Source organism: Erythrolamprus reginae, chromosome 12 (genome assembly GCF_031021105.1).
Source record: "Erythrolamprus reginae isolate rEryReg1 chromosome 12, rEryReg1.hap1, whole genome shotgun sequence".
Taxonomy (NCBI): Eukaryota; Metazoa; Chordata; class Lepidosauria; order Squamata; family Dipsadidae; genus Erythrolamprus; species Erythrolamprus reginae.
Genome location: NC_091961.1, coordinates 3104656 through 3129082, shown reverse-complemented (window position 1 = coordinate 3129082; position 24427 = coordinate 3104656). Strand labels below are relative to the sequence as shown.

Below are 24427 nucleotides of genomic sequence, written 5' to 3'. Positions count from 1 at the left end.
TCAGCCTGATGATGGTGAACATGATTTCACAAAGTACAACACTTAACGATTGTCATAGGGGTCAAATAAACAATGAAGAAACAATCAATATTAATAAAAATCTTAATAAAATGTCAACATTAGTGTCACATTTTGAAACACCATTTGTATCCACTTCCAAGACTTGGTCGAGGCGCACAGCGTGAATTAAATTGTGAGCAATTGTGCAAAGATTTTGGATCCTGGACAAGAAGGAGCTGACTCGGCACATCTCACAAAGGGCAGCTGTCTTTCCAATTGTCTTCTCCACAATGTGGGGTTCTTCTCCCCCTCCCTCCATATACCTTTCCCCTCCAACCGCCCTGCCCTTTACAGCCTTCAGTTGCCAAAGCGGAGAATAATGTGCAACAGGTGCTAGGGGGGCTATTCCTGCCAGGGCTGAGCCCATCCTGGCTGTGATCTCCGATGTGGGGCAGGGTGGTTGCGGAGGCTGGCTCTTCTCCCAGAAGGGCAGGTGCACAATGATCCACCCAACACAGCCTATTGTGAGAGTCTCGGGTGTGAGGGCTGGCAGGGGGCACATATGGAACACGTACCAGCTTATGTAGGCGGGTTTTACCCAATGGGCCCATGCCAGCTGCAAGGGAAGTTTTGGGACAAACCAAAGTAGAGGGGGAACCCACCTGTTCCCTGCCTTACTAAGCGAGCTGTTGTGGCAATGAATCAATACAGTGGTGCCTCTACTTACGAACTTAATTCGTTCCGTGACCAGGTTCTTAAGTAGAAACGTTTGTAAGAAGAAGCAAGTTTTCCCATAGGAATCAATGTAAAAGCAAATAATGTGTGCGACTGGGGAAACCACAGGGAGATTCCTAGAGAGGCCCCATGGAGGCTTCTCCCTGCCTTTTCCGTTGATAGTTTCGGAGTCTCAGGTTTGTAAATGGAAAATGGTTCTTGAGAAGGGGCAAAAAAACCTTGAACACCCGGTTCTTATCTAGAAAAGTTCATAAGTAGAGGCATTTGTAGGTAGAGGTACCACTGTATTTTGTTTTGTTCTATACAAACTTCCTGCAAGAGGAATCTCAGCCAAGGTAAATAAATTTGCAGCTGCGCTATAAAAGGGTTGAGGCTTGGATTACACCTATGGGCTGGAGCAGGGGTCCCCAAACGTGGCAACTTTAAGACTTCTGGACTTCAACTTCCAGAATGCCAGCTGGAGAATTCTGGGAATTGAAGTCCACAAGTCTCAAAGTTACCAAATTTGAAGACCTCTGGGTGGAAGATATTTGGATAACCACTAGATGGTGGTAAATGTACAATCAGTATCCATATACTATAGCAGTGATGGGCAACCTTTTGAGTTTGGTGTGTCAAAATTCGCCAAAAAACTGAGCATAACTCAGGTGGTGTGTCACCTTGAGAAAAAAACATAATTTTGTGATATTTATAGTTTAAATAACAAATATGCATAATTATCTTTCTCTCTCTTTCCTGTCATTCTCTGCCTCAATCATTTTCTCATTTCTCTTTTTTTTCTCCCCTTTATTCTATCATTTCTCTCCCTCTCTCTTCCTATCTTCTCTCACACACACACTCTCTCTCTCCCTTCCTTTCTTTCCTTCTCTCTTCCTTCCACTTTTTTCTCTTTCTCTCTCTCTTTTCCTTCCTTCCCCTCCCTCTCTTTCTCCCTCTCTCCCTTTATATTTATCTCTTCCTTCCTTCCTCTCTTCCTCCCTTTCTCTCTCCCTCTCGTTCACTTTTCTCTCTTCCTCCCTTTCTCTCTCCCTCTCGTTCACTTTTCTCTCTTTGGTGAACCCCCAAACTGTTCAGATTCAAGAAAAAGCTTATCAAGGGGGGTGGGGGGTTGTAAAAATCTAGTTATGAGCCACCAAAGGAGGAAGCAAATGGCGTGACGTCCACGCAGGGTTTTTTTCCAGACTCTCTTTTTTGCGAGCCCGCCATGATTTTTTTTTGTTACAAATTAATAACCCGGAAAGGGTTTACCTTAGCACCGTCTCCTGTAACACTGTTCTGGTAGGCGAGCAGGGAGCAGAGGGGCGAGGGCAGTGTTTCCTCTAATTTTTTTTCGGGGTGGGCGGAAAAGTACAGTGTCCGAGCGGCAGTCCCTTTGGGACTGGGGGGCATATAAGTATAAAGAAATAAAGAAATAAAGAAATAAAGAAATAAAGTAAGTGTGGGCGTGCGCTAACACACATGAGTGAGTTCTTGCATCCATAATTCTATCCTTTCTATGTCTCCCTCCCTCTTTCCTTTCTATCTCTCCCTCCCTTTCCTCCCTCCCTCTTTCCTTTCTACCTCTCCCTCCCTCTTTCCTTTCTATCTTTCTCTCCCCCTGCCTTTCTCCAAGCCCTTCCTTTTCCCTCTCCCTCTCCTACTACCCCTCACTCTCCTTTCTATCTCTCCCTCCCTCCCTTTCCTCCCTCCCTCTTTCCTTTCTATCTTTCTCTCCCCCTGCCTTTCTCCAAGCCCTTCCTTTTCCCTCTCTCTATCCTACTTCCCCCTCTCCCTCCTGTCTATCTCATCCTCCCTCTTCCCTTTCCCCCATTCTCTCCCTCTTCCTTTCTATCTTTCTCTCCTTCTTTCCATTCTATCTTTCTGTCCCTGCCTTTCTCCCTCTTTCCCTTCATCTCTCCCTCTCTCTTTATCTCAATTCCCTCTTTCTCCCTGGGCTGCTGTGCCTGCCCTGCAGCCCTACCACGGACGGACTGCCTTAGCATCGGGGGGCCCCACCCACACGCTGCAGCTGCTGGACCATCAGCAGCACACCCACCCCCCACCCCACATGCTGCGTTTCTCCCTCTTTTCCTTCATTTCTCCACGCACACGCTGGCAGCACACGCGAAAACCCCCCCCATACTCTGCGTTTCTCCCTCTTTCCCTTCATCTCTCCACGCACACGCTGCAGCTCCCGGACCATCAGCGGCACACACACACACACACACACACCCCACACGCTGCATTTCTCCCTCTTTTCCTTCATTTCTCCACGCACACGCTGGCAGCACACGCGCACACACCCCACACACTCTGCGTTTCTCCCTGCGTTTCTCCCCCTTTCCCTTCATCTCTCCACGCACACGCTGCAGCTCCCGGACCATCAGCGGCACACACACGCACGCACACACACCCCACACGCTGCATTTCTCCCTGCCTTTCTCACTCTTTTCCTCTTTCTTTCTTGCTCTCTCTTACTCTCTCTTCCTTCCTTTCTTTCCTTCTCTCTTCCTTCCACTTTTTTCTCTTTTCCTTCCTTCCCCTATTTCCCTCCCTCTCCCTCTTTATATTTATCTCTTCCTGCCTTTCTCTCTCCCTCTCATTCACTTTTCTCTCCCTTCCTTCCCTCCCTCCTTCTGTCCTCTCCTCTTTCCCTCCCTCTCTTTCCCTTCTTTCTCTCCACATCTCCGGCGTGCAGCTGGCTTTGCTGACCGGCACAAGTCTCAAGCCAGCTGCCCCGGAAAGCCAGGAAGGTCCTCCTGCCCCCCCCCCCCACCGAAACAAACCCGGAGGTCTGCCGCCACCAGCCTGAGCCTCCCGTTGCTCCACTCGGCTTTGCTGTGGACCTCCGTTGTGTTTTCGGGGGGAGGGAGCAGCAGGAAAGCCCTGTGCCGGCCAGGAAAGCTCTGTGCCGGCCAGGATAGCTGGCTTTCCGAGAAAGCAGCGCGCTTTTCAAATGCACTGCTTTCTTACAACTCTTTCCTGGGCAGGGGGGAGGGAGGAGGCCTGAAATAGGCCTGCAACCCCTCCCCTCACTCCCAGCGGCCCCTGCGAGCCAACCACCATTCGTGGTGGGCTCCGACGCTTGGCGCCACGCCAATCAGCTGGGAGGCGGCGCCCCGTCCCCCCCAGCTGAAACTGATGTTGGGCCGGGGCGATTCTTCCCCGGCCGGACAGGCATGCTTGTGCTGCCAAAGGCAGCGTGTGGGCAAGCCTGCGCTCTGCGCAGGCGCACCCAACTGGGAGGCAATTGCACTCCCTAAAGCTCCGTTTCTCCGGTGGCCGCGTGTCACCAAAAATGGCTACGCGTGTCAGTGCTGACACGCGTGTCATAGGTTCGCCATCACTGTACTATAGTAAACCATATTTTAACCATGGCATGATAGACATGTCAAATAATGGCCTATACTATTCATATAGACTGCTACACCAAAATAGATTTAATTGCAAACGTCCCAGTCCTCTATCCATACACATCCAGAGAGCCCGCAAAATACAGGTTGCCGACTTACAAGTTCATTTTTCATGTTTATTTTTATTTATTTATTTTATTTGTTTTGTCAAGTACATATTGAATATAAGGATATAATAATATTCATATGCAAGGTACTAGTAAAAAAATAAAAGAAACATTAGGACAGGGGACGGAAGGCACGCTGGTGCACTTATGCACGCCCCTTACTGACCTCTGTGAGATTTACAAGCATTGCAACATCTTTTCAGATGGTATCTATTTCATTCATTCTCTCTCACACACACTTTACTGAACACAAGAATTCAGTGTAGTTTCAAAAATTGTAGATATGGCTGTATTATTAAGACAAGGGTTCATGAGAAGTCATCATTTTACTGAGGGACTATCCATTTTGGAGTGCTGCACTTCTAAATATAAGCAAATTGGAAATAATTTAAAAGTTAGCACCAATATCTTTGGGTTATTTAGTTTTTCTTTTTTGTATACTTTTTTTCTTTGTTGTTAGTGTTGGATGTTTTTAGTCTATTTTCTTTGTTTTGTTGTTTATTTATTGAATTCATATTGTCGCCTATTTGACCCTGGAAACTCGGTGGCTTACAGAGTATAAGACCACTTTAAAACAATAAAAACTAACAAAAAGAATCAAATAAATTAATATAGTACAGTATAACAAAATCACCCTTCCACAGATCACATGAGCCATTTAATGGGCTCCATCCTGCTCTGGGTTCCAAGTCGTCAACACCTTCCAGAGGAATACTAGAGTAGGGGCCATTCCAATCTCTGGGGGAATGATATTCCAGAGAGAGGGAGCCACCACGGAGAAGGCCCTTATTCTGGGTCCCACCGTCGGACCTCCCTCCCTCCCTATTTATTTGTTTGCTTGTTTGTCTTCTATGCTGCCCAATCCCAAAGGACTCAGGGCGGCTCTTGTTGATGATAAAAGAATAAATGTTTTTAAAAGTCAAGCACCAAAAGAATAGAATATAAACAACTTTATATACCAATAAGACACAAAATTTTATTTTTCACTGCAACAAGGACTAAATCTGTAGTAAAGGACTTAAGACATTAGTGACACATTTTTAACCTTATAATTAATGTTAATATATCTTCTTATACAATCAAAATAACTTTTCTGTCCCAAGATTTTTTGTGTGTGGTCTGATGGGTTTAAATTGGCTTAAGTTGACTCTCTCGACTGCTTAACATATCACATTAAGGCATGGTTAAATTAAACAAGGTTTTGATGAATATATTGCATTGACTGAGCTCTAAGCTGGAACTTGTGGCTTAGCATTGTGAATCCAACATTGTGTTTATTCAATAAATCATAGTTAACAAAGCAATGGCTTAGTGTAGTTGAGTCATAACATTGTAACTTCCAGATGTGTTGATGTTTCTTTAAAATAGGCATATAAAATTAGACATGAAAGATTCACACACTGATGCAAATTTTTGCATTTTTAATTAAAGTAGGAAGACCAAAATGGCTGGGTTCCAATCACATACTAACTTAAGAAAATTAAGGACATTTCATTCAACCCATATGCCAAATGAAATAAAATGTATTCATACGTGAAGTCAGATTTTTAATTTTTCAATGACTATATATATTTTAAAAACAGTACATTCCTCCTCCTTTCCTACTATGAGGGATTTTGACACTTTCTGCAGCAAATCTTTGATACTTTGGAGCAAGCAGTGCTTGATCGGTAGCTCTGCCACACTTTATAGCCCAGTGCATATCTTTTCTCTATCCAAAGCCCCATTTGGCTCCAGTTGTTCAAAGCTTACTTCTTCCAGGACTGAAATCTCTCATTTCATTTATGAAATAAAACTAATATACGGGTACTCAATATTTAAACTATTTTCCCTATCCATCCCATGAACCAAGGAGGCTGTGATTTTAGGCCTTCCTTGGATGACTTGGGGCCAAACCCTGTTACTCAGCCAAACTCACCTCACAGGATTGTCTGGGGCGAGGATTAGTTGACCAAATACAAATAGTCCTTGACTTACAACAATTAGTGACCGCTGGGAGCAAGTGAAGAAATGCCACCCAGGCATGGAGTTTAGGAAGCCGTTGTGGATGATGGGAGTTGAAGTTCAACCCCCTCACCGGAGGGCATAGGGAACTCCCCGCGACCCCCTTTCAATTTTGAGGCGCGTCTCCCTCCGAAGACCCGCTTCATTCCCCGGCGGAATAGACGGGGCTCCCTTTCCGCGAAAAGGCGGCAAGGGGAGGGATCCCGCGGGGCCTCCCTCCCTCACGACGTCAGATGTTTTCGCCTCAGGTTGATGGAGGAGCCCGGTTTTTGGCGGGGAAAAAGAAATGGAAGCTCCGCCTCCCGAAGAGATTCCTGTCAGCGTCGGGTCTCTTGTCCCCACACGCAGAGATCAGCTTGCGGGTCACTCCGGCTGGAGCCCCCCGTCCTGCACGAGTGAAGAATACTGTATAACTGTCAACCGTCTCAGGATCCATTTTAACCCTCTCAGCGCAAACAAATGGGGGGAGGGATTTAGGAAAAGTCACAATATGGGCGGGAAACGCGGCTCGCCGCCGATTGGTTCTCGGCGCTGCCCTTCAATCTGTGCCGCCCTCGAAAAACGACGGCTCCTCACGCTGACTGGAGCTCGAGCCTGTCACTCCACTTTCTTCCTTCGGCGACGGGGCAACCTTCTCGTTCCGCCTCTCCCTTTCGCTCTCGCTCCGACGTGCCGTGTGCAAAGGAAGAAGGGTGGTGGTGGAGGAGGTTGGTGTTTGGTGGGGGGGAAAAACAGCCGTTAAACGGGCCGCGGGGCGGGGCTTCCGCGAGAAAGTAAGAAGCCTTCATCGGATTGGTCAAGGCGGGAGGTTCAAACTAGCACGGGCGGCCCTGATTGGCCCGGGGTGGCCGCGGCAGGCCAGGCTCCCTCCTCGCGCCCAGGCGGGTTTATTGTCTCTCGACTTTCGCAGGCGGCTCGCGCGCGCGGAATCGGGACCGGACTTCGCCCAGGAGCGACGCAAACATGGTAAGGAAGGCCGAAAAAGCCCACGCGGCCAGCGGGGCCGGAGCGAAGCGCGCGAGTGAGGGAGAAAAAAAAGCCCCGCTCCCGTTCGGCGGGAAGCTCGTGAGGGGATTCTCCTCACGCCGGACCGTGTGTGAGGGGGGAGGAGGGGAACTTCGAGTCGTCGTCGTGTCGCCGCCGCTCCGTAGGAGTCGTTCCGGTATGGAGCGGCGGGCCGAGTCGTCTTTTCTGACGGAGGGTGAAGCGGCGCCGCCGGCGGGTCTCTCTTCCGTTCGGCGAGCGGGAAGCCCCGCCTCACGGTTACCGCGCCGCGCAGGGAAAGGTTTCTGCCTTTGACTCCGGGAGCGCCTCATCCCGTCCGGTCCCCTCAGCGGTGAACGAGGAAGAGAGAGAAGCGGGTGGGACACACACACACACACACACGGACTCTTCGGCTCTCCTTTGACTGTCGAAGCCCCCTTTCCACCCTCCCCCGCCGAGGGGTGTCAATCTGCGCCCCGTCGAAAGAGCTCGCCCACCCCCGAGTCCGAGCCAAGCCGCTGAGCGGCGCTTCTCGGTTTCCCGCGCGCCTCGCCGGGACGTCCAAAGCGGCGGGCGAGTGTCGCTCCCCCCCCCCCCCCCGCCGCGCTGGGCTGAGCTCGGGTGACGGGCCCTGCCGAAGGCGGCGGCAGCTCCGGCGGTGACAGCCTGGCACGCTGCAGCCCCTATCTGCCGCTGCGGGAAGTGGCGCGGCGGCGGTTCCCTCCTCCCCCCCCCCTCGCCCCTTTTATTTTTGGCTCAACGGGACGGTGCCCGGAGATATAGAAGATTGACGGCAGATAAAGACCTGGTCCATCTAGTCTGCCTTTATACTATGTCCTGTATTTTATCTTAGGATGAATAGAGGTTTATCCCAGGCATGTTTCAATTCAGTGACTGGATTTACCAACCACGTCTGCTGGAAGTTTGTGCCAAGCATTTACTCCTCTTTCAGTCAAATAATATTTTCTCACGTTGCTTCTGATCTGTCCCCCAACTAATCTCAGATTGTGCCCCCTTAGACGAGGGCGGCCGTGGGGTTTTCTTCTTAAATAATCCCGGGTAAAATTCATAGTTATCTTTGGCTTGAACTGAGAAGCTATCAGTCCTGTGTGTGTCCCCCTCCCCCAGGATGTCATAGTGGGGTTTTCTGGGAAAGTTTTTTTGGGGGGGGATCAGTCCTCACAAGGTCCTGCCTTCTCTTCCCAATCTGGACATAAACTGTTTCAACTCCCATCCTCAAAACGTCACTACAGAGCATTGCGCCCCAAGACAACTACACACAAGAATAGTCCCGTCCCCCCCGAACACCATCACTCTGCTAAACAAATCCCTCAACACTGTCAAACTGTTTACTAAGTCTGCACTACTATTACTACTATTTTTTCTCGTTCCTATCATCCATTTCCTCCCATTTATGACTATATGACTTTGACTTGTTGCTTGTATCCTTAAGATTTATATTAATCTTGATTGTTTCCTCATTGCTTATTTGACCCCTATGACAATCATTAATTGTTGTACCTCACGATTCTTCACAAGTGTATCTTTTTCTTTTATGTATACAGAGAGCATATGCACCAAAGACATTGTGTGTCCAATCACACTTGGCCAATAAAGTATTCTATTCTACTCTACTCTACTCTATTCTATTTAAGTTCCCAATAGAGTCAGGAAAAGCCACAGCTGCAGTTTTGACTGTTTTTATCCAGCTCAAGGTTTCTGAGTATGATTTGTGTAAAGTGCTTTATTTTTATGCTGCTATTTAAGGAGAGGTTGCTTTTGACTAGAAGGCTCAAGATATGCCCCCTCCCCCCTTTAATAATAACTTGCAGCAAGGGGAACATCTTGGATCGGGGTGTCCGGCTTTGGCCACTTTAAGACTGGCAGATTTCATCTCTCCGAATTCCCCAGCTTGGGAGTTGAATAAGTTGCCAAAGTTGGACAGCTCAGATGTAGGTAATACAGTATGCACAATAATGGTCTTCTCTGTTACCTGCAAAGTGCAGAAGGAGGGGAGTGAGAAATAGATTGTTTTGAGGATTAATGAAGGTGAGAATAAATGTATACTGCCATTCTCTGTAACTTTCTAAACCATCCTTGTTTCTGCCACTTCATATGTTTGTTCTTTCCCTTGTCTCACTACTTCCTCAGGTGAGTTTCATCAACTCCATCCAACCAATCACAACTTTTTCCATTTTATCCATTCAGTCACTTTTATACATTTGCTTTGGGATCTGATCTTCATACATTTGGTCTGTTTGACCATGCCACCTTAATGTTTATACTGGCAGCTCATCGTTCTGATTCATTCAGCCCCAATACATTTTCTAATCCCGCCTCGTTTTAATTTATTTTTGTTCACCCTTCTTGCACACTCAGTTCATTTTGTCTTTGATATGGAATTTTGGGATAATGTTACTTGTTACATCACATAGTCTTTCTGTCAATGGTTGAGAAGAATTTCGATTCTCGGCTAATAACATGCCATCATCCAGAGAAAAGTGCATGCATCTTTGTGTATGCAGTTAAAGCATCTCTGCAAGTACCATAAGTGTATCATACATTTATGCATAAATATGTTTGCCTTGGAAATATCGCATTTTCATCTTATACTTAATCTTTCATTAAGCATTCCATCTATTTTCACACATGCTTTACTTCTGTAATATATTGTTCTTATCACATTCAACAGTCTTCAATCCCATACACATATGAAACATTCCTTAATTCAAATCTATCCATGCCACTTCCCCTCTCCTCCCCAAAACACCCCAATGAACATGGAATATAGATTATTTCTCCTATTTAAATATTTCTTGAAAACCTGCTAGTCTGCACGTATGCTTGGCATAAAGCTGCATTGCATTTCCATGTTTTGTCCATAATCACCTCTTGCAATCTTATAATTAGAATTGTAACAAGAAATTTTCAAGGACATTCATAAACTAATCTCCAATAGTTTTTTCCCCCTTTCCCTATCTACAATAGAAGAATAATTAACAACATTCTTCCTGTTATCAGGCATAGATATAGTCTTCACATCTTTAAAAAAGTTGCAAGGCCATTCCATAAATAGGCCACTGCCACATTTTTAAGATTTTCTCAATTATGCCATCAACAGCTGCAGTCTTACCATTTTTCAACACCCGCACAGCATTTGTGAATTTCTTCTCAACCATCTTTTTTTCCCTTTGACAGTAACAGTTCAGCTTTTGGTTCAACTCTACACTGACATAACAATAACACTAATATGCCATTCCTTTCACTTCCTTCATTGCTATTTTAAATATATATTAAATATATTAAATATATATTAAGTTTTTTATTACTATGCAAGAAAATAATTCCTTTCTCTAACTGTATTATTTGCAGAAATATGTTTTGTTATTGTATTATATGCTTTACACAATATCTTTCATCTTAATTTTTCACAATTATTCTCTTTTTTGCGTTTTTTCTTGCCTATAGTCTGACAAGCTTCATAATTCCACCAAGAATTTTTCATATTTGTCATTACTATAAGTTTATATGCTTATGTGGCAATTTATAATATTTCTTCTCTGTCACAAGCTGCTTCCACATCCTCTTTCCTTAAACTCACTTTCTACATTCAGTTGGGAAATTAATCGATTTTTTTCCTTCAGGACCCATGCTTTCTTTTCATGTGGCCATTCTACTTTCTTTCAGGTCTTTTTTTTCTTTCATATCCATTTTCCCCCAAAATCCATTGTTAACACAATGTATCATATTCAGAAGTTCTCATCAACATTGTAGCTTTCATTATTTTTTGTCTTTCATTATGAATAAAAAATATTTCTAGGTTTATATTCATTCTCTCTATGTGTACTTTTAAATACAGTTCTTAAACCATGTATTTTTTTAAAAAATATTTTTTAAATTTTAAATACCAAAATATGAATTACAGTACTTTCATTCATTCTTGGATTACCAGATAGTACAATTTCTACTATCTTGAACTTGCTCCCAATTATCCATTTTATGTCATTGAAATAATGGGATTTTCCCCCCACCATGAGTGCATTTATTCAGAAAGTTGGACAGTTTTTCCAAAATTCATCTTTTGTCCTTTCATTATCACTATTCATTAGAATGCTGCATACAACTGTGTTTTTCCCCAATAAGAATTCCATTGTATATTCATCCACAGTTTAGATTCCACTTGATATATTTTAGCAATTATATTCATATACAACATATCTATTTTGCTTTCATTCTTTTCATTTATTCATTCATTTATTCATGCTGTTTACCATTTAGTCCATTTGCTTTTGACACTTGGTATTGGTTAATCAAGATTTTTATTTTATAGTTTTAGGAATGTAAATAATTAAACTTAGTTACCCACCTAAGTTATATTTGCACTGCATGGAGCATTCTCTGTTAATGATAAGGATAGTGCTGCTGACTTGTTGAGCATTTTAGCCAGTATGATGCATGAAATAAATTCCTATTTTAGGCCAAGAATATTTACACTATTATTTTTGGAAGCTAGGACCTTGAATCTACAGCCTATCTTGCAAAGACAATACTGTATACTGTTGCTTGCATCCTACTGCATGTGTTTGGGTTGTAACTAATTTATTGAATAATTTTAGAATAGAATGTACCTAATAGTAGAATGCCCATTAGAAAGCTGTTTTCATTGTATTTTTACAACAAACTTTAATCATAACTGTGAGTGTGAGATAGTTCTGAAATGGGACCTTATACGCCCCCCTTAATTTATACACACACACAGTATTATTTGAACATAAATATATTTAAATCTTGTTTTAGCCAGCTTATGCCTTGTCATCTGTCTTGTATCTATGCTTAAAATTACTAAAATTAGAGTATGTTCAATAATAGTATTACAAAAATAAATAACTTGGCAATTGCCTGTTTATATTTAAAATTATCATTGGATATTAGGTTTAGGAGTATATTTAGGGAATCTGGTCTGGGATTGTATTTTAGAGGATAGAATGGAGCAAAAATCAATTTCATTTTTAGACCACTATCGCTTATTAATAAAGTAATTATAGCAACTGCTGTACTGATATTAATGGCTGACAGCAATTAAGGATATTGTAGCCCCAAATCTAACTTGGGACACATTTTTATCAGCACCTGAATTAAATATCTTACCATCAAAGCTTATTTTTAATGGATATATTGAATGCAGAGAAGGCTGAATAGGGAAAACTAAAGCTGACCACCTGCTTTAGTTTTGAACAGGAGTTTTGACATTCATGTCCTTATTCGATGTAAAGAAAGTTCTAGCCTGGGGCTTAAAGGATTGATGTTTTATAATTCACTCTCACTTGTATTTATTAATAAACACACACACACACATCCATGATAAAAAATTGCATAACCAGAAAAAAGGTTTTCTTGTAGCATTTTGCAAAAGTGAGTAATATTTGCACATGTAACAACTGTGGGAAGTGCAAAGGGTCAAGATATGAACAAGTTAGGTGATACAAGAATAATTTTAGAGAAAGTTATACAATGTTGCAGTTCCAAGTGTACCAAGTAGGAAATGAGCACCCCCATTTTTGTAGGTGCATTTTGGTGTTGCATGAATAAAAAGAGTGGAATTTATGCACGAATTTGTCATTTTGACAATATTGCCGAAGCCTCTGATGCTGAGTGCTGCTCAGGCGAGTCGAGTAGCCTGGGAAAAACTGATGTCTGCTATAGCAGAGGTCCCCAACCTTTTTTGCACCAGGGACCGGCTTTAAGCTAGACCAGTTTTCCATGGCCCGGTGGGGGGGGGGGGAGCTAGCTGTCAGCGGCGCCGTAAAAGGGGTGATCAAGAGAGGAATGGGTGAATGAATGGACGGAGGGTGGGAAGGAAGGAAGGAAAGAGGGAAGGGACAGGAACAAAAGAAGGGTGCAAAGGAAGCAAGGAAAGGTGTGAAAGGGGAGAGTAAGAGAGGAAGGAGTGAAAGAAGGGAATGAGGGAGGAAAGAAGGGAGGAAGGAAAAGGAAAGCAAGAAATGGAGGGAGGAAAGGAAGGAAGGAAAGAAAGAAAGAAAGAAAGAAGGGGGGAAGGGACAGGAACAGAGGAAGGAAGCAAGGAAACTTATGAAAGGGGAGAGTAAGGGAAGAAGGTAGGAAGGAGAAAGAAAAGAAGAAATAGAGGAAGGGAAGGTAAAAGAGAGAAAGAAAAAGAGCAAGAAAGAAAGCAAGAAAGAGAAAGAAAGAAAGGCAACTTCAAAGAAAGGCTCACTGAGCATCTCTCACTCTCTCTCTCTTTCTATCCTTCTTTCTTTCTTTCTCTTTCTTTCTTTCTCTCCTCTTCCTTTATCTCTTCTCTCTCTCCCTCTCTCTTTCTCTCCCCCCTCTCTCCCCCTTTCCCTCTCTCCCTCTCTTGCTATCTCTCCCCCCTCTCCCCCTCTCTTTCTCCCTCTCCCTCTCTTTCTCTCTCTCCCCCCTCTCTCTTTCTCTCTCTCTCCCCCTCTTTCTCTCTCTTCTTCTCACTTTCTCTCTCTTGTTTTCTTTCTGTCTCTTTTGCTTTCTCTCTCTCTCACTCTTTCTTGTTTTCTTTCTCACGCTCTTTCTCTCTCTTGTTCTCTCTCTTGCTATCTCTTTCTCTCCCCCCCTTTCTCACTCTCTCTTTCTCACTTTCTCTCTATCTTGCTGTCTGTTGCTCTCACTCACTCTCGTTCTCTCTCCGTTCTTCTCAGCGATGACGCGCGCACGCCCTGCCCGCCTCACCTTTGCGAGAGCACTTTCGCCCCGGGCTCTCAGCAAGGGGGTTTGGAGGAGAGGCGGGGCCGGCGAAGGTGATATTGAATGTCGGGGGAGAACGAGCGGCTGCACGCGCTCCCTATCCCCCTGCTAGCCCACTCGGAATATTCAAAATAAGAAAAGCCTTCGCTGGCAAAGGTTTTTCTTATTTTGAATATTCCGAGTGGGCTAGCAGGGAGATAGGGAGCGCGTGCCGCCCGTTCTCCCCCGACATTCAATATCACCTTCGCCGGCCTCCGCTGAGGAAAGCCTTTGCCGGCATTTCCTCTCGGCGTCAAGGAGCCGCAGCGGCGGGCGGAGAGAGGGAAGGGGGGGCAGCGGCGTCCCTCCTGGCTTTGGCGGGCCGCCCAACCCTCCCCACCTCCTGCAAACGCGGCGGGCGGCGGGGGGAGAGCGAGGAGCCGGTTCCGGCGGCCGCGGGGCTTGGCTGGCTGGCGGGGGGAGCGCCGCTGGTGGTACGGAAAGGCCGAGGGGGCCCTGGCGCCGCGGACCGGCTGAAAACCCCCAACGGCCCGGTGCCGGTCCGCGGACCGGCGGTTGGGGACCTGTGTGCTATAGGACCTCCTTTTTCTACATAGCTGTTGCTAACTGATAAACTGCTGCTAGACTTCTGGAAAAGGTTGATAGGGTTAGAATCAGCCAGGTAGACATTGTAATTAAAAATGCAACATCTCCTAAACTAATTTCTTATGTACTTGGTTCTAAACAAATCTCCAGAGTGTAAGGACTCTTCGGAAAGTAGTCATGGTTCAAATTCCATTTTTGTAAGCTGACCAAAAGTTATCCTCCAAAGTTCATAAGTGGGCAGCATTATCATAAATTAGTATTTATAACAGTGATGGCGAACATATGGCATGGGTGCCACAGGTGGCACGCAGAGCCATATCTGCTGGCACACAAGCCGTTGCCCTAGCTCAGTTCCAATGTGCATGGGTGTGCCGGCCAGCTGATTTTTGGCTCATACGGAGGCTCTGGGAGGGCGTTTTTTGGCTTCCAGAGAGCCTCCAAGGAGTTGGAGAAGGCATTTTTACCCTCCCCGGCTCCAAGGAAGTCTTTGGAGCCTGGGGAGGGCAAAACATGAGCTTATTGGGCCCACCAGAAGTTGGGAAACAGGCTGTTTCTGGCCTCTGGGGGGTGGGGGAAGTTGTTTTCGCCCTCCCCAGGCACTGAATTATGGGTGTGGGCACTTGTGTATGCACAATAGTTCACACGCATGCTTTTTCAACACTTGAGGAAAAAAAGGTTCACCATCACTGCTCTATAACATAAATAAATAAATTATATATAGGAGCGTATTCAGGCTGAACAGCTCTCTTAATTTAGTTTAGACAAATAAGAGAAATGTGGACATTTACATGCCAATATTATCTGTTAAAAAAAAGGCAAACCTAATTTAGGAATGCTCAAATGTCAAAATGAGATAAGCCCTTGTCTCTGGAGTGCGTGTTACAACAATCTATATCTGAGAGTTGGAAGCAAGTGGTTATGAAGGATGAATATCTTAGTTGTTTTTGAATGACCTTTTTTGTCTTAAGATTCTAGGATATTGACCCTTTTTAAATGTTCAAATAGTATCTTTATGTACTGAACTATAGTTTCAATCACATCTCTTCTGCATTAAGACCATTGAGAGGAACAATTCCTAGCATCAAAGAAATTGTAGGTGGGTATCAGAGTCCGTACTGTTGTACCATGGGCACGTAAAAGTTTTGTGATCTGAAGATTCTTAAAATGTATTTCCAGCAGACGTGGTTGGTAAATCCACAGTAATTTAAACATGCCTGGGATAAGCATATATCCATCCTAAAATAAAATACAGGAAATAGTATAAGGGCAGACTAGATGGACCAGGAGGTCTTTTTCTGCCGTCAATCTTCTATATTTCTATGTGGCAGACATTTATGATTAATATCCAGTATTGCAATAGGAAAACATTGAGGAAAAAATTAGTAAAACAATCCACTTACATTAATTTTTGGTGTGTGTGTGTAAAAATAATAAAACTAAAACATAGTTTTAGGGCAATATTTTAAAGATACAATATTTTAACATGTATTAAGATTTTATTTAAAAATAGTTGGTGTTGTTCTGCAACTTAACTTCCTGAGATTTTGACTTATTTCAGAAAGTTAGTATGGAGTTAGATCTGGTTAATGCTTAGTTTATAAAACCATTAGGGAATTCCTGGGCTGTAGGTTAGACCAGGATAAAAAAACCTTCCCCACTCAGAATGATACAACAACAAAATGGTTTTGAATTTTGTAAGAGCTCAAGCCTAAATATGTAGCGCTCCTTCTTCCCATTTTTACTCCATAACAATAATTGTGCCAGGTTATGATTTATGTGATTTGAAGAGAAACCAGGGCTAACTTTATAGTTTCTTTTTTTACATATAAGTTATATATATATATATAGCATATGCCTATATAGTTAGTTGTGCATGTACAAATCATGTGCTATATTTTCAAATTCTATGACTTGCTCTTGGACAAAACCAAACCAACCTGCAAGATTGATTGAGAGAATCAGCCATAAGCTGATGTTGCTGTCCTAAAACTCTTTTCTTGAATTAATTGTCCCAAAATATACATGCTTACATATGTTTACAATATTAAATTAGATTTACTTATGACCAATGTTTGATCTTGTGGTTTCCCCCTCCCCAAAAAATACTTTTGTCTTCATGTTTGCATTGTGACAGGAAAAGTTCTGAAGAATGTACTTCCTTTTGAAAAATTCCATCAAGATTGTAAATAGGAATTGGTAGCAGGAGAAAGGTCATGACTAAATTTGAACATGTAACATGCATTTCAAAAGTAGTAACACAATGGGCATTATGGAAGATATGTTAGCATTGATTGATCTCCTGTTGTGCTTTTTGTAGGCTGGAGGCAAAGCTGGCAAAGACAGTGGAAAGGCCAAGGCCAAGGCAGTATCTCGTTCGCAAAGAGCTGGGCTGCAGGTAAGTTTCAAGGCAGCCTTTCACAGACACCTTTTTTTTGTATTTTCTCACGATCCTAATTAAATTTGGGAAGCACGGCATTCTCTGTTTGGGGCATAAAAGCATTCATATTGTATTTAATTCAGGGGTGTCCAACCATGGCGACTTCAAGACCTGGGACCTCAGCTCCCAGAATTCTTCAGCCAGCCATACTGATGTAATTTTGTAACAGATTGTTTTAACTGCTTTTTCAGTCAGACAGAATTCCAAGAATCTTTAAAAGTCTGTTTACCTGGATAAAAGACGGCTGGGACTGTTTTGGGAAGAGCTCCATTTCCAAGCTGATTGACATATAAAGTTAAGACCCATTGTGGTTTGGCTTATATTGTCCTAGCCTCATTTTTTAAAAAAACAAAAACAAAACACCGTTCTGTTTGGTTTTATGTCTGTAGTAAACCAAGTCTTAGTGGATTTTTTCTTTCAGGTGAATGGAATGTGACTTGGCTGTCTTTTTAACCAGTTCTTGTCCTTTCTTTTTCATCGGTTTTCCTTATGCTATCTTGGCTTATGCTATTCTGTCAACAGAAAGTTGCCTTTTTTAAAGCTATCAAACCTGGGCTGCAGAAATTCAAATGGCATTAGATGGCAGCATCTGATGGTTGCCCAGAATTTTGAGGGCCTAAAGCTAGATTTTGTGTGGCTTTTCAGTAGGTTGTTAATTAGAGGGAATTTCCATATTTGTGGTGATTGTGGTGGACAACCTCAGGCCACGGGGTTTAGGAAGCTATAAATGCAACCCAACCCCCCAAGAACATTATAATTTTTAATGCAACAGAAGTGAAATGCATGCACGACTGGATTCTTCCTCGTGCCGTTCAAAGGCTCAGTTTGATCTTCAACTGTGTAAACCTGATCTGCCTTTAGTCACTAAGAGATGCTGAATAAAGTGAGCAGTTCTTTTCCTTTCCACCAGGTGAACATATGGCTTAGCTGTTTTATATATCAGAATGCTAAACCCCCTAAAACAGTGGCTCAAAGTCATCCAAGACAAGTGGTTGTCTTTAGAGATGGGATTCCACCTTCCATTCTCCATGCACTAGTGACCCAGGAGAATGCAAAACCCCCCATCTCCTAAGTCTCCTCTAGCAGACCCTCCAGATCAGATGCTGGAAGAGGAAGTCCAGATCAGAATGCTTGCAACAAGGATGGGCTACTTAAAAGCAGGCAGGACGGTACTTTGTACTGCCTAACAGTGCCCGAGGGAGAAATACGCTTCACTGACCTGGGTACCCATTCTCTGGCAGTTGCAACCGTGCCCAAGAAGAAGCACATCACCCTTGCTGATTTCTTAGCCATCTGTCAGAGCCATTGCTTCTGAAGATCTTTGATCTTCAGAAGGCTGTTTTGGTGCCATCTACAGTGTAGCTGTTTCATTGGCTTCCACGTATATCTTTTAAGAAATAGAAAAGACCTCTCTTTACTCTTGGCCTCTTTCTGAAGCTCTGGGTTCCTAAACTTAAAGTTTACCTGTCCAAAATGTTACATTAGTTTCTAGGAAGAAGCTCCTTAATTCCATATTTTAGTCATGTTTCAGTAGCTACTGCCCAAAGAATGTTTCCATTCTCTAACAGCTATTTGCTGTTTATAGTTAAAGCCCCAAATTTGTGAACTTTGTACAGGTTTCTGTTTTTTAATTGACTCATAACAAAGCATTAAGGAGGGAGCTCTTCTTTCCAGAAACACGGGCTGACATCTTATTCTTGATGGGAATTTAGAAATTAGAATATGTTAGTAAAAAAAAAAAGTTTGCTGAATCATTTTCTTTCCTATAGTAAAAGCATTCTGGTTGTATTATATAGTAGTGTTTATATGTCATATTATTTTGATGTGGGATTTTAATCCTGTGTATCTTGCAAGATCTGCTATAGAACACAAATTAATATTTTAACATTAAAAAACTATATCCATTTGTGCCGAATGAAGTTATATAAGTCAATGCTAGTTTGCCAACATTATCAATATATCTTATACCAGAGAACTACAGACTTTTATGCCTACACCTTGAACTCTGCCAAATAAATTGTGTCATTTTCTTAGTTGCAATTCCAGTAATAGTGTACGTGTGTACTTTGGCATTTTGTTACGTGGTGTAAAAAAAAACCCCAACCACTAACATCCAGACTATACATTACTATAGAGTATTCCTGGAACAAGTGCCTCCTACCTTTTTGGAAAGAGGCCACGGACTCAGTTGAAGCCTCTTGAAAGGGTGTGTATGCTAAAGTAGTTCCTTTTGCTTCTAGTTCCCAGTGGGCCGTATCCACAGACACTTGAAGACTCGCACCACAAGTCATGGAAGGGTTGGCGCTACAGCTGCCGTATACAGCGCTGCAATTCTTGAATACCTCACTGCTGAGGTAAGTTGCTGGAATATATGATATTCCTCTAACATGCATTGAATGCTTCAATTCCTTATACCTACCTACTTTCATTTCCCCAAACATTTCATTTTATCTATTCTAACAGTTGTTTGCAAGTTTACAAAGTTTTTGCAAAAGCAATTTTATTGTACAGCTTTCTGTTTATATTTATTAACATCATTATAAACACAGCAGAAAATTTAGAACACAAAATATTGAAATAGCAAACCCTGTCGTATACTCTTTTCAATTAGAAGAGGTTGAGTAAGTTCTCATTAGTTCTCCCGTATGTTTTTAAAACACTTAAAATTTAATTTATTACAAATATTACTGGGGTAAAGAACATATGTAATAATGAAGGTATTGCTCATCAGTATTCTTCTGAAGTGAACTCCAGAGGGCATATTTTCAATCAAAGAAAATTAATATTTTCCCTAGCTAAAAAGATGAGCCAGATACATGTATTTAGACTTTATACTGCTATAAATATATATGCATCCATGTTTGCTACAATTGCTCCAAAAGTATCAATTACATACTTCTTCCCCACTATATTTGCTTTCAAATTCTACAAAAAGCTATCAAAACAATTCTAATCTCCAGTTTAATTCATTTGTAGCCTTTATTCTTTTTTGCTACATGGAAAACTTTAGAAAAACACTCTCTAATCAAAACACTGAGCTTTCCTGTAATGATCTTAGCTTAACTATTTCCCCCTTTAAATCCGAAGTATGTTCTGTGTGCCAGTTTTGTGCATCTCGTACTATTGTGGATCTTGATAAGTATAATTGTAATAGTTATACAGTGTTCCCTCGATTTTCGCGGGTTCAAACTTTGCGGAATGTCTATACCATGGTTTTTCAAAAATATTAATTAAAAAATACTTTGCGGTTTCCCCCCCTATACCACGGTTTTTCCGGCCCGATGACGTCATATGTCATTGCAAACTTTCGTCTGCCTTTAAAAAACATTTTTAAAAATAAACTTTAATAAATAAACATGGTGAGTAATAATCTAAATGGTTGCTAGGGGAATGGGAAATTGTAATTTAGGGGTTTAAAGTGTTAAGGGAAGGCTTGGGATACTTTTCATAGACAAAAATAGTGTATTTACTTCCGCATCTCTACTTCGCGGAAATTCAACTTTCGCGGGCGGTCTCGGAACAGCATCCCCCGCGGAAATCGAGGGAACACTGTATTATCAACATTTTAGATTAGAATGATCATAAGAAAGGGTTAAGTTTGCAACAATCATATGTGTAACACAAACTGATGTTCCTGTAAGAGAGATATTAGTCCGTTGCATCATTACTCTGAACGTGTCAGGCCCGAAAGGCCAGCTCCACACGAGAAGGTGCAATTAAACTGATTTTATGCACAGGACAAAATTAAAATTTTGTAAGTTAAATTAGTTTAAAAAAAACCCTATGAAACTAAAATATGCCGCTATCTTTATTCCCGCAGGTGTTGGAGTTGGCAGGCAATGCTTCGAAGGATCTGAAGGTAAAACGCATCACTCCACGTCACTTGCAGCTTGCCATTCGTGGGGATGAGGAGTTGGACTCCCTTATTAAAGCGACCATTGCTGGTGGAGGTATGTTGCCCCCGTAACTTCTGAATTCTAATATCCAAGACAATGCAGTAATGCCTATGTCAGAGGTTCCCAATTCAATTGTAGTCCTCGCCTTACATTCATTGAGGGACCTAAGTTACAGCGGCACTGTAAAAGGTGATTTATGATACAACCAGAGGTGGGCTGCTAAGGTGGAACAGTGAGGTGTGCTCTCCCCGTGGCTCTGAGTACTGACGGGATCCGGCACAATTCTGCCACTGCACCTGGGCAGGTAGCGAAATTGCACCATGGGTGCCCCTGCCTGTCCATGTGTGATTTCGCTACCTGCCCAGGTGCAGTGGCAGTATTGCACCGGATTCCGCCAGCACTCAGAGCTGTGGGGGAGAGCACACCTCACCGGTCCACCTTAACAGCCCACCTCTGGACACAACCATTGCCGCATCCCTGTGGTCATGAGATTTACATTCAGATGTTTAACAATTGGTCCATATGGATGACGGTTACAGTGTCCCAGGGTCACATGATCTCCTTTTGACATCTGACAGGCAAGGTCAACAGGAGCCAGATTCACTGAAATGTGTTACTAGTTTAACAACTATAATGATTCACTAAACAGGTGTGGCCAGAAAGGCCATAAAATGGGGCAAGACTCACTTAGCACATTCCTCACTCAGAAACATAAATATTGTCTCAATTGTGGTCATAAGTCAAAGACTACCTATACAGGTGTTTGGACTACATTCTTTGGGGTGGGGGAAAAATGAAATTCAACCTATTTTATATGGAGAGAAATATTTGCATGTTGAAAACAATTTTGGCATCAATGAAATTTAGGGAACTTTTAACTTAATGGTTCAGGACAGTTGATAAACACTGTACAAGTTTGAAGTTGCCCAACATTCCTGAAGTGAAAAATAATATTACAAAATGTTCCAGCTCATATTTTTGTATAGGGTATTACTTTATATATACATCCGTTCTGTACTTTTGTCCTTACAATTTATCTTTAATTAAATAATTTATTTAGTAGTATTATATTCCCAGTGTTAATGTTAATAGAAGTGCAGAACAAACATTGTGTAGTCTTTCCTGAAGAATATTCCATCATTCCATTCTTCTTCCGTGTCTAGATCAAACTTTAAAGTGCCAGAACGAGGGCCGGGTTCTGCACCTCTCCACATTTACACACTGCTCTTATTTGCAAATAGCCTCCACTTACACACATTGGTTTTATACTTAGGCATTCCAACTCTCGACCAATTCAAGGTCCTCCAAGTAGTGTAAGGACGTTTTTCGCTTCCATAAAAATCCTTTTAAATATTGGTTGGGACGTGGAGTTAAAAGAACAGTAGTTGCTTGAAAATATGAAGTTGGAATGTAGGGAAGACGAGGCATTGATGGGTTTGTAGAAGGATGGATCCGTATCTTAAATGTTGATGCGATGGTGGCGATGCCTCCTCATCCTTTGCTCTCTCTGCAGGTGTAATTCCTCACATCCACAAGTCTTTGATTGGAAAGAAGGGACAGCAGAAGACTGCGTAAAGAGGCGCTTTCGGCCGCCCGCTTCCTCCCTGTCATTGTACTGTAATTGGGACAGAAGAAATATGGGGATATGTGGAATTTTTTAAAAAGAATAGTTAAACGGAAGAGCATAGACAATTGACTGTAGACTTAAAAACATTTGTATGTTCTAGATTTAAAGTTTGACAAAAAAAGTACCCTGTTATGTGGCAGCAATTTGTGTGTTGATTGGCTAGGTTTCTCCCATGTGTTTTATACAAAAATGGAACTGATAAAACCATTTTTTACAAAACTATTCTTGTGTGTCATTCTGGTATACAAGGGATAAATCCAGTAAAATTAAATGTTTAGAACAGTCACACATTCTAAACTTGGATATAAGTTATATAACTTATATATATATAACCACAATCATGGTTAACTTTGTTTACTCTTGCTTATTAACATAGAAATCAAAGTCCAGATTTTAATGTCACTTAAAATAACTCATGAATTTTAACAATACAGCTTTTTAAAAAATTCTTTTTGCCTAAAATCTTTTCTCTAAATTCCTCACACTGCACAAAACATGGAAAGTGTCGCAGTGTCGTATTAGCAAAGATCCCCACCCTGAATTTTGCTGCTCACGGCTGATAATCTCATTGAAGGTGGGAGCTTTGCAGTGAATGCTGCTGTATTATTGAATCAGCAATTTCAGTATTGTTTTGTTTTGTTCTGACAAAGACTTCACCTGTAACAAAAGGCTAAAGGAGCAATGCTGCCTTGATTACAACTGGAAAGGTTACCACTTTGGTAGACCTCTACTACACAAGAGCAGCCTTTCTTTCCACCACTAATTTCCAGAATTGTTTTACACAATAGAATTCTAGGCCTGTTGCTGATTAAACATCAGGGCAGGATGGTCTCAAATCTCTAAATTCTTGGTTTACCTATAATTGTTCTCAAAGTAATTTGTATAAAATTTTATCTCAGTTATAATTCCAGGATTACCCTGGCTAATAATTAGTAACTTTAGATTAGTTATCGAAAACAATAAGGAGTTGCAGTCTTTAAAGGAGATTATTGTTAAGAATTTTGGATTGAAGGAGGTCAAATAGGGTTTTGATGGTTTCTCCATTCCTACCCGTGTGGATGGCTATTTGTATTTTTAAGTACTATTCACTATATTCCTGTGCATTGTAAGTAATTTTAAACATTGTCCTTATTAAAATAGCTTTCAAAAATGCTACATATGGTAAAAGTGAATGAGGTGAAATTATTTAGGGAAGTTAGATGCAGTGGGCCAATTTGGATACGGAAGGGGACTTTACATTACATTTGCTGATTCCATGGTAACTGATAATCTAATAAAATACTGTCCTAGCAAAGGCAATATTTATATAACAGATCTTTCAATTTGGCATAGCCCCCCCCCCTGTCCCCCCAGATGTCCCTTCAGTAACAGTATTGTAGCAGATGAGCACTGTTATAGTAGGAGTGGAGTGTTTCTTTTCTTAGGAACATTAATCAATACCACTCTTGTGTAACTGATAATCTGGACTGATAGCTACAGAACACACAAGGCCTTCTGTTACTAAAGGCTCAGCATTCCAGGAGTTGGACCTTCCATACTGAAGATGCTGCAACTTTTTATTTTTGATGATGGATTAACAATGTCAACAATGCTTTGCTAAATGAAACAGGCTGTTTTCTAACAGATAAATAAAAGAGAAAGGATTGATTGGAGTGGAAGGTTATTTCTGTCAGGAGTTGACAACAACTCATTTCCAGACCGTTTAATGCATTAATCCCTGCAGAAAATGAATATACGTGTTGATAAGATCCACATGTTATTGTTACTCAGCCACATTTTAGGCAGAGATGAAATGGACGCGAGTGTAATGGAAGACCTGTAGGTTCCTAGGATGAATTTAATTTACTCGTTCTTTCTTAGGTGTCGATTGAAAGAAATACTAAAGACCCACAATCACAGTGCCAGTGTCTCTCGGACAGAAA

At 42.2% G+C, this 24427-nt stretch overlaps 1 protein-coding gene across 1 annotated transcript; it reads left to right on the top strand.

Annotated features, from left to right (window-relative positions):
* The first annotated feature begins 6919 nt into the window (after positions 1-6919).
* Positions 6920-24152, top strand: LOC139174615 (histone H2A.V). The gene is made up of 5 exons (XM_070765082.1): positions 6920-7204; positions 16863-16940; positions 19223-19336; positions 20803-20932; positions 22392-24152. Exons 1-5 carry the CDS (start codon positions 7202-7204, stop codon positions 22451-22453), a joined length of 387 nt encoding a protein of 128 aa, XP_070621183.1. The 5' UTR covers positions 6920-7201; the 3' UTR covers positions 22454-24152.
* Positions 24153-24427: the final 275 nt, after the last annotated feature.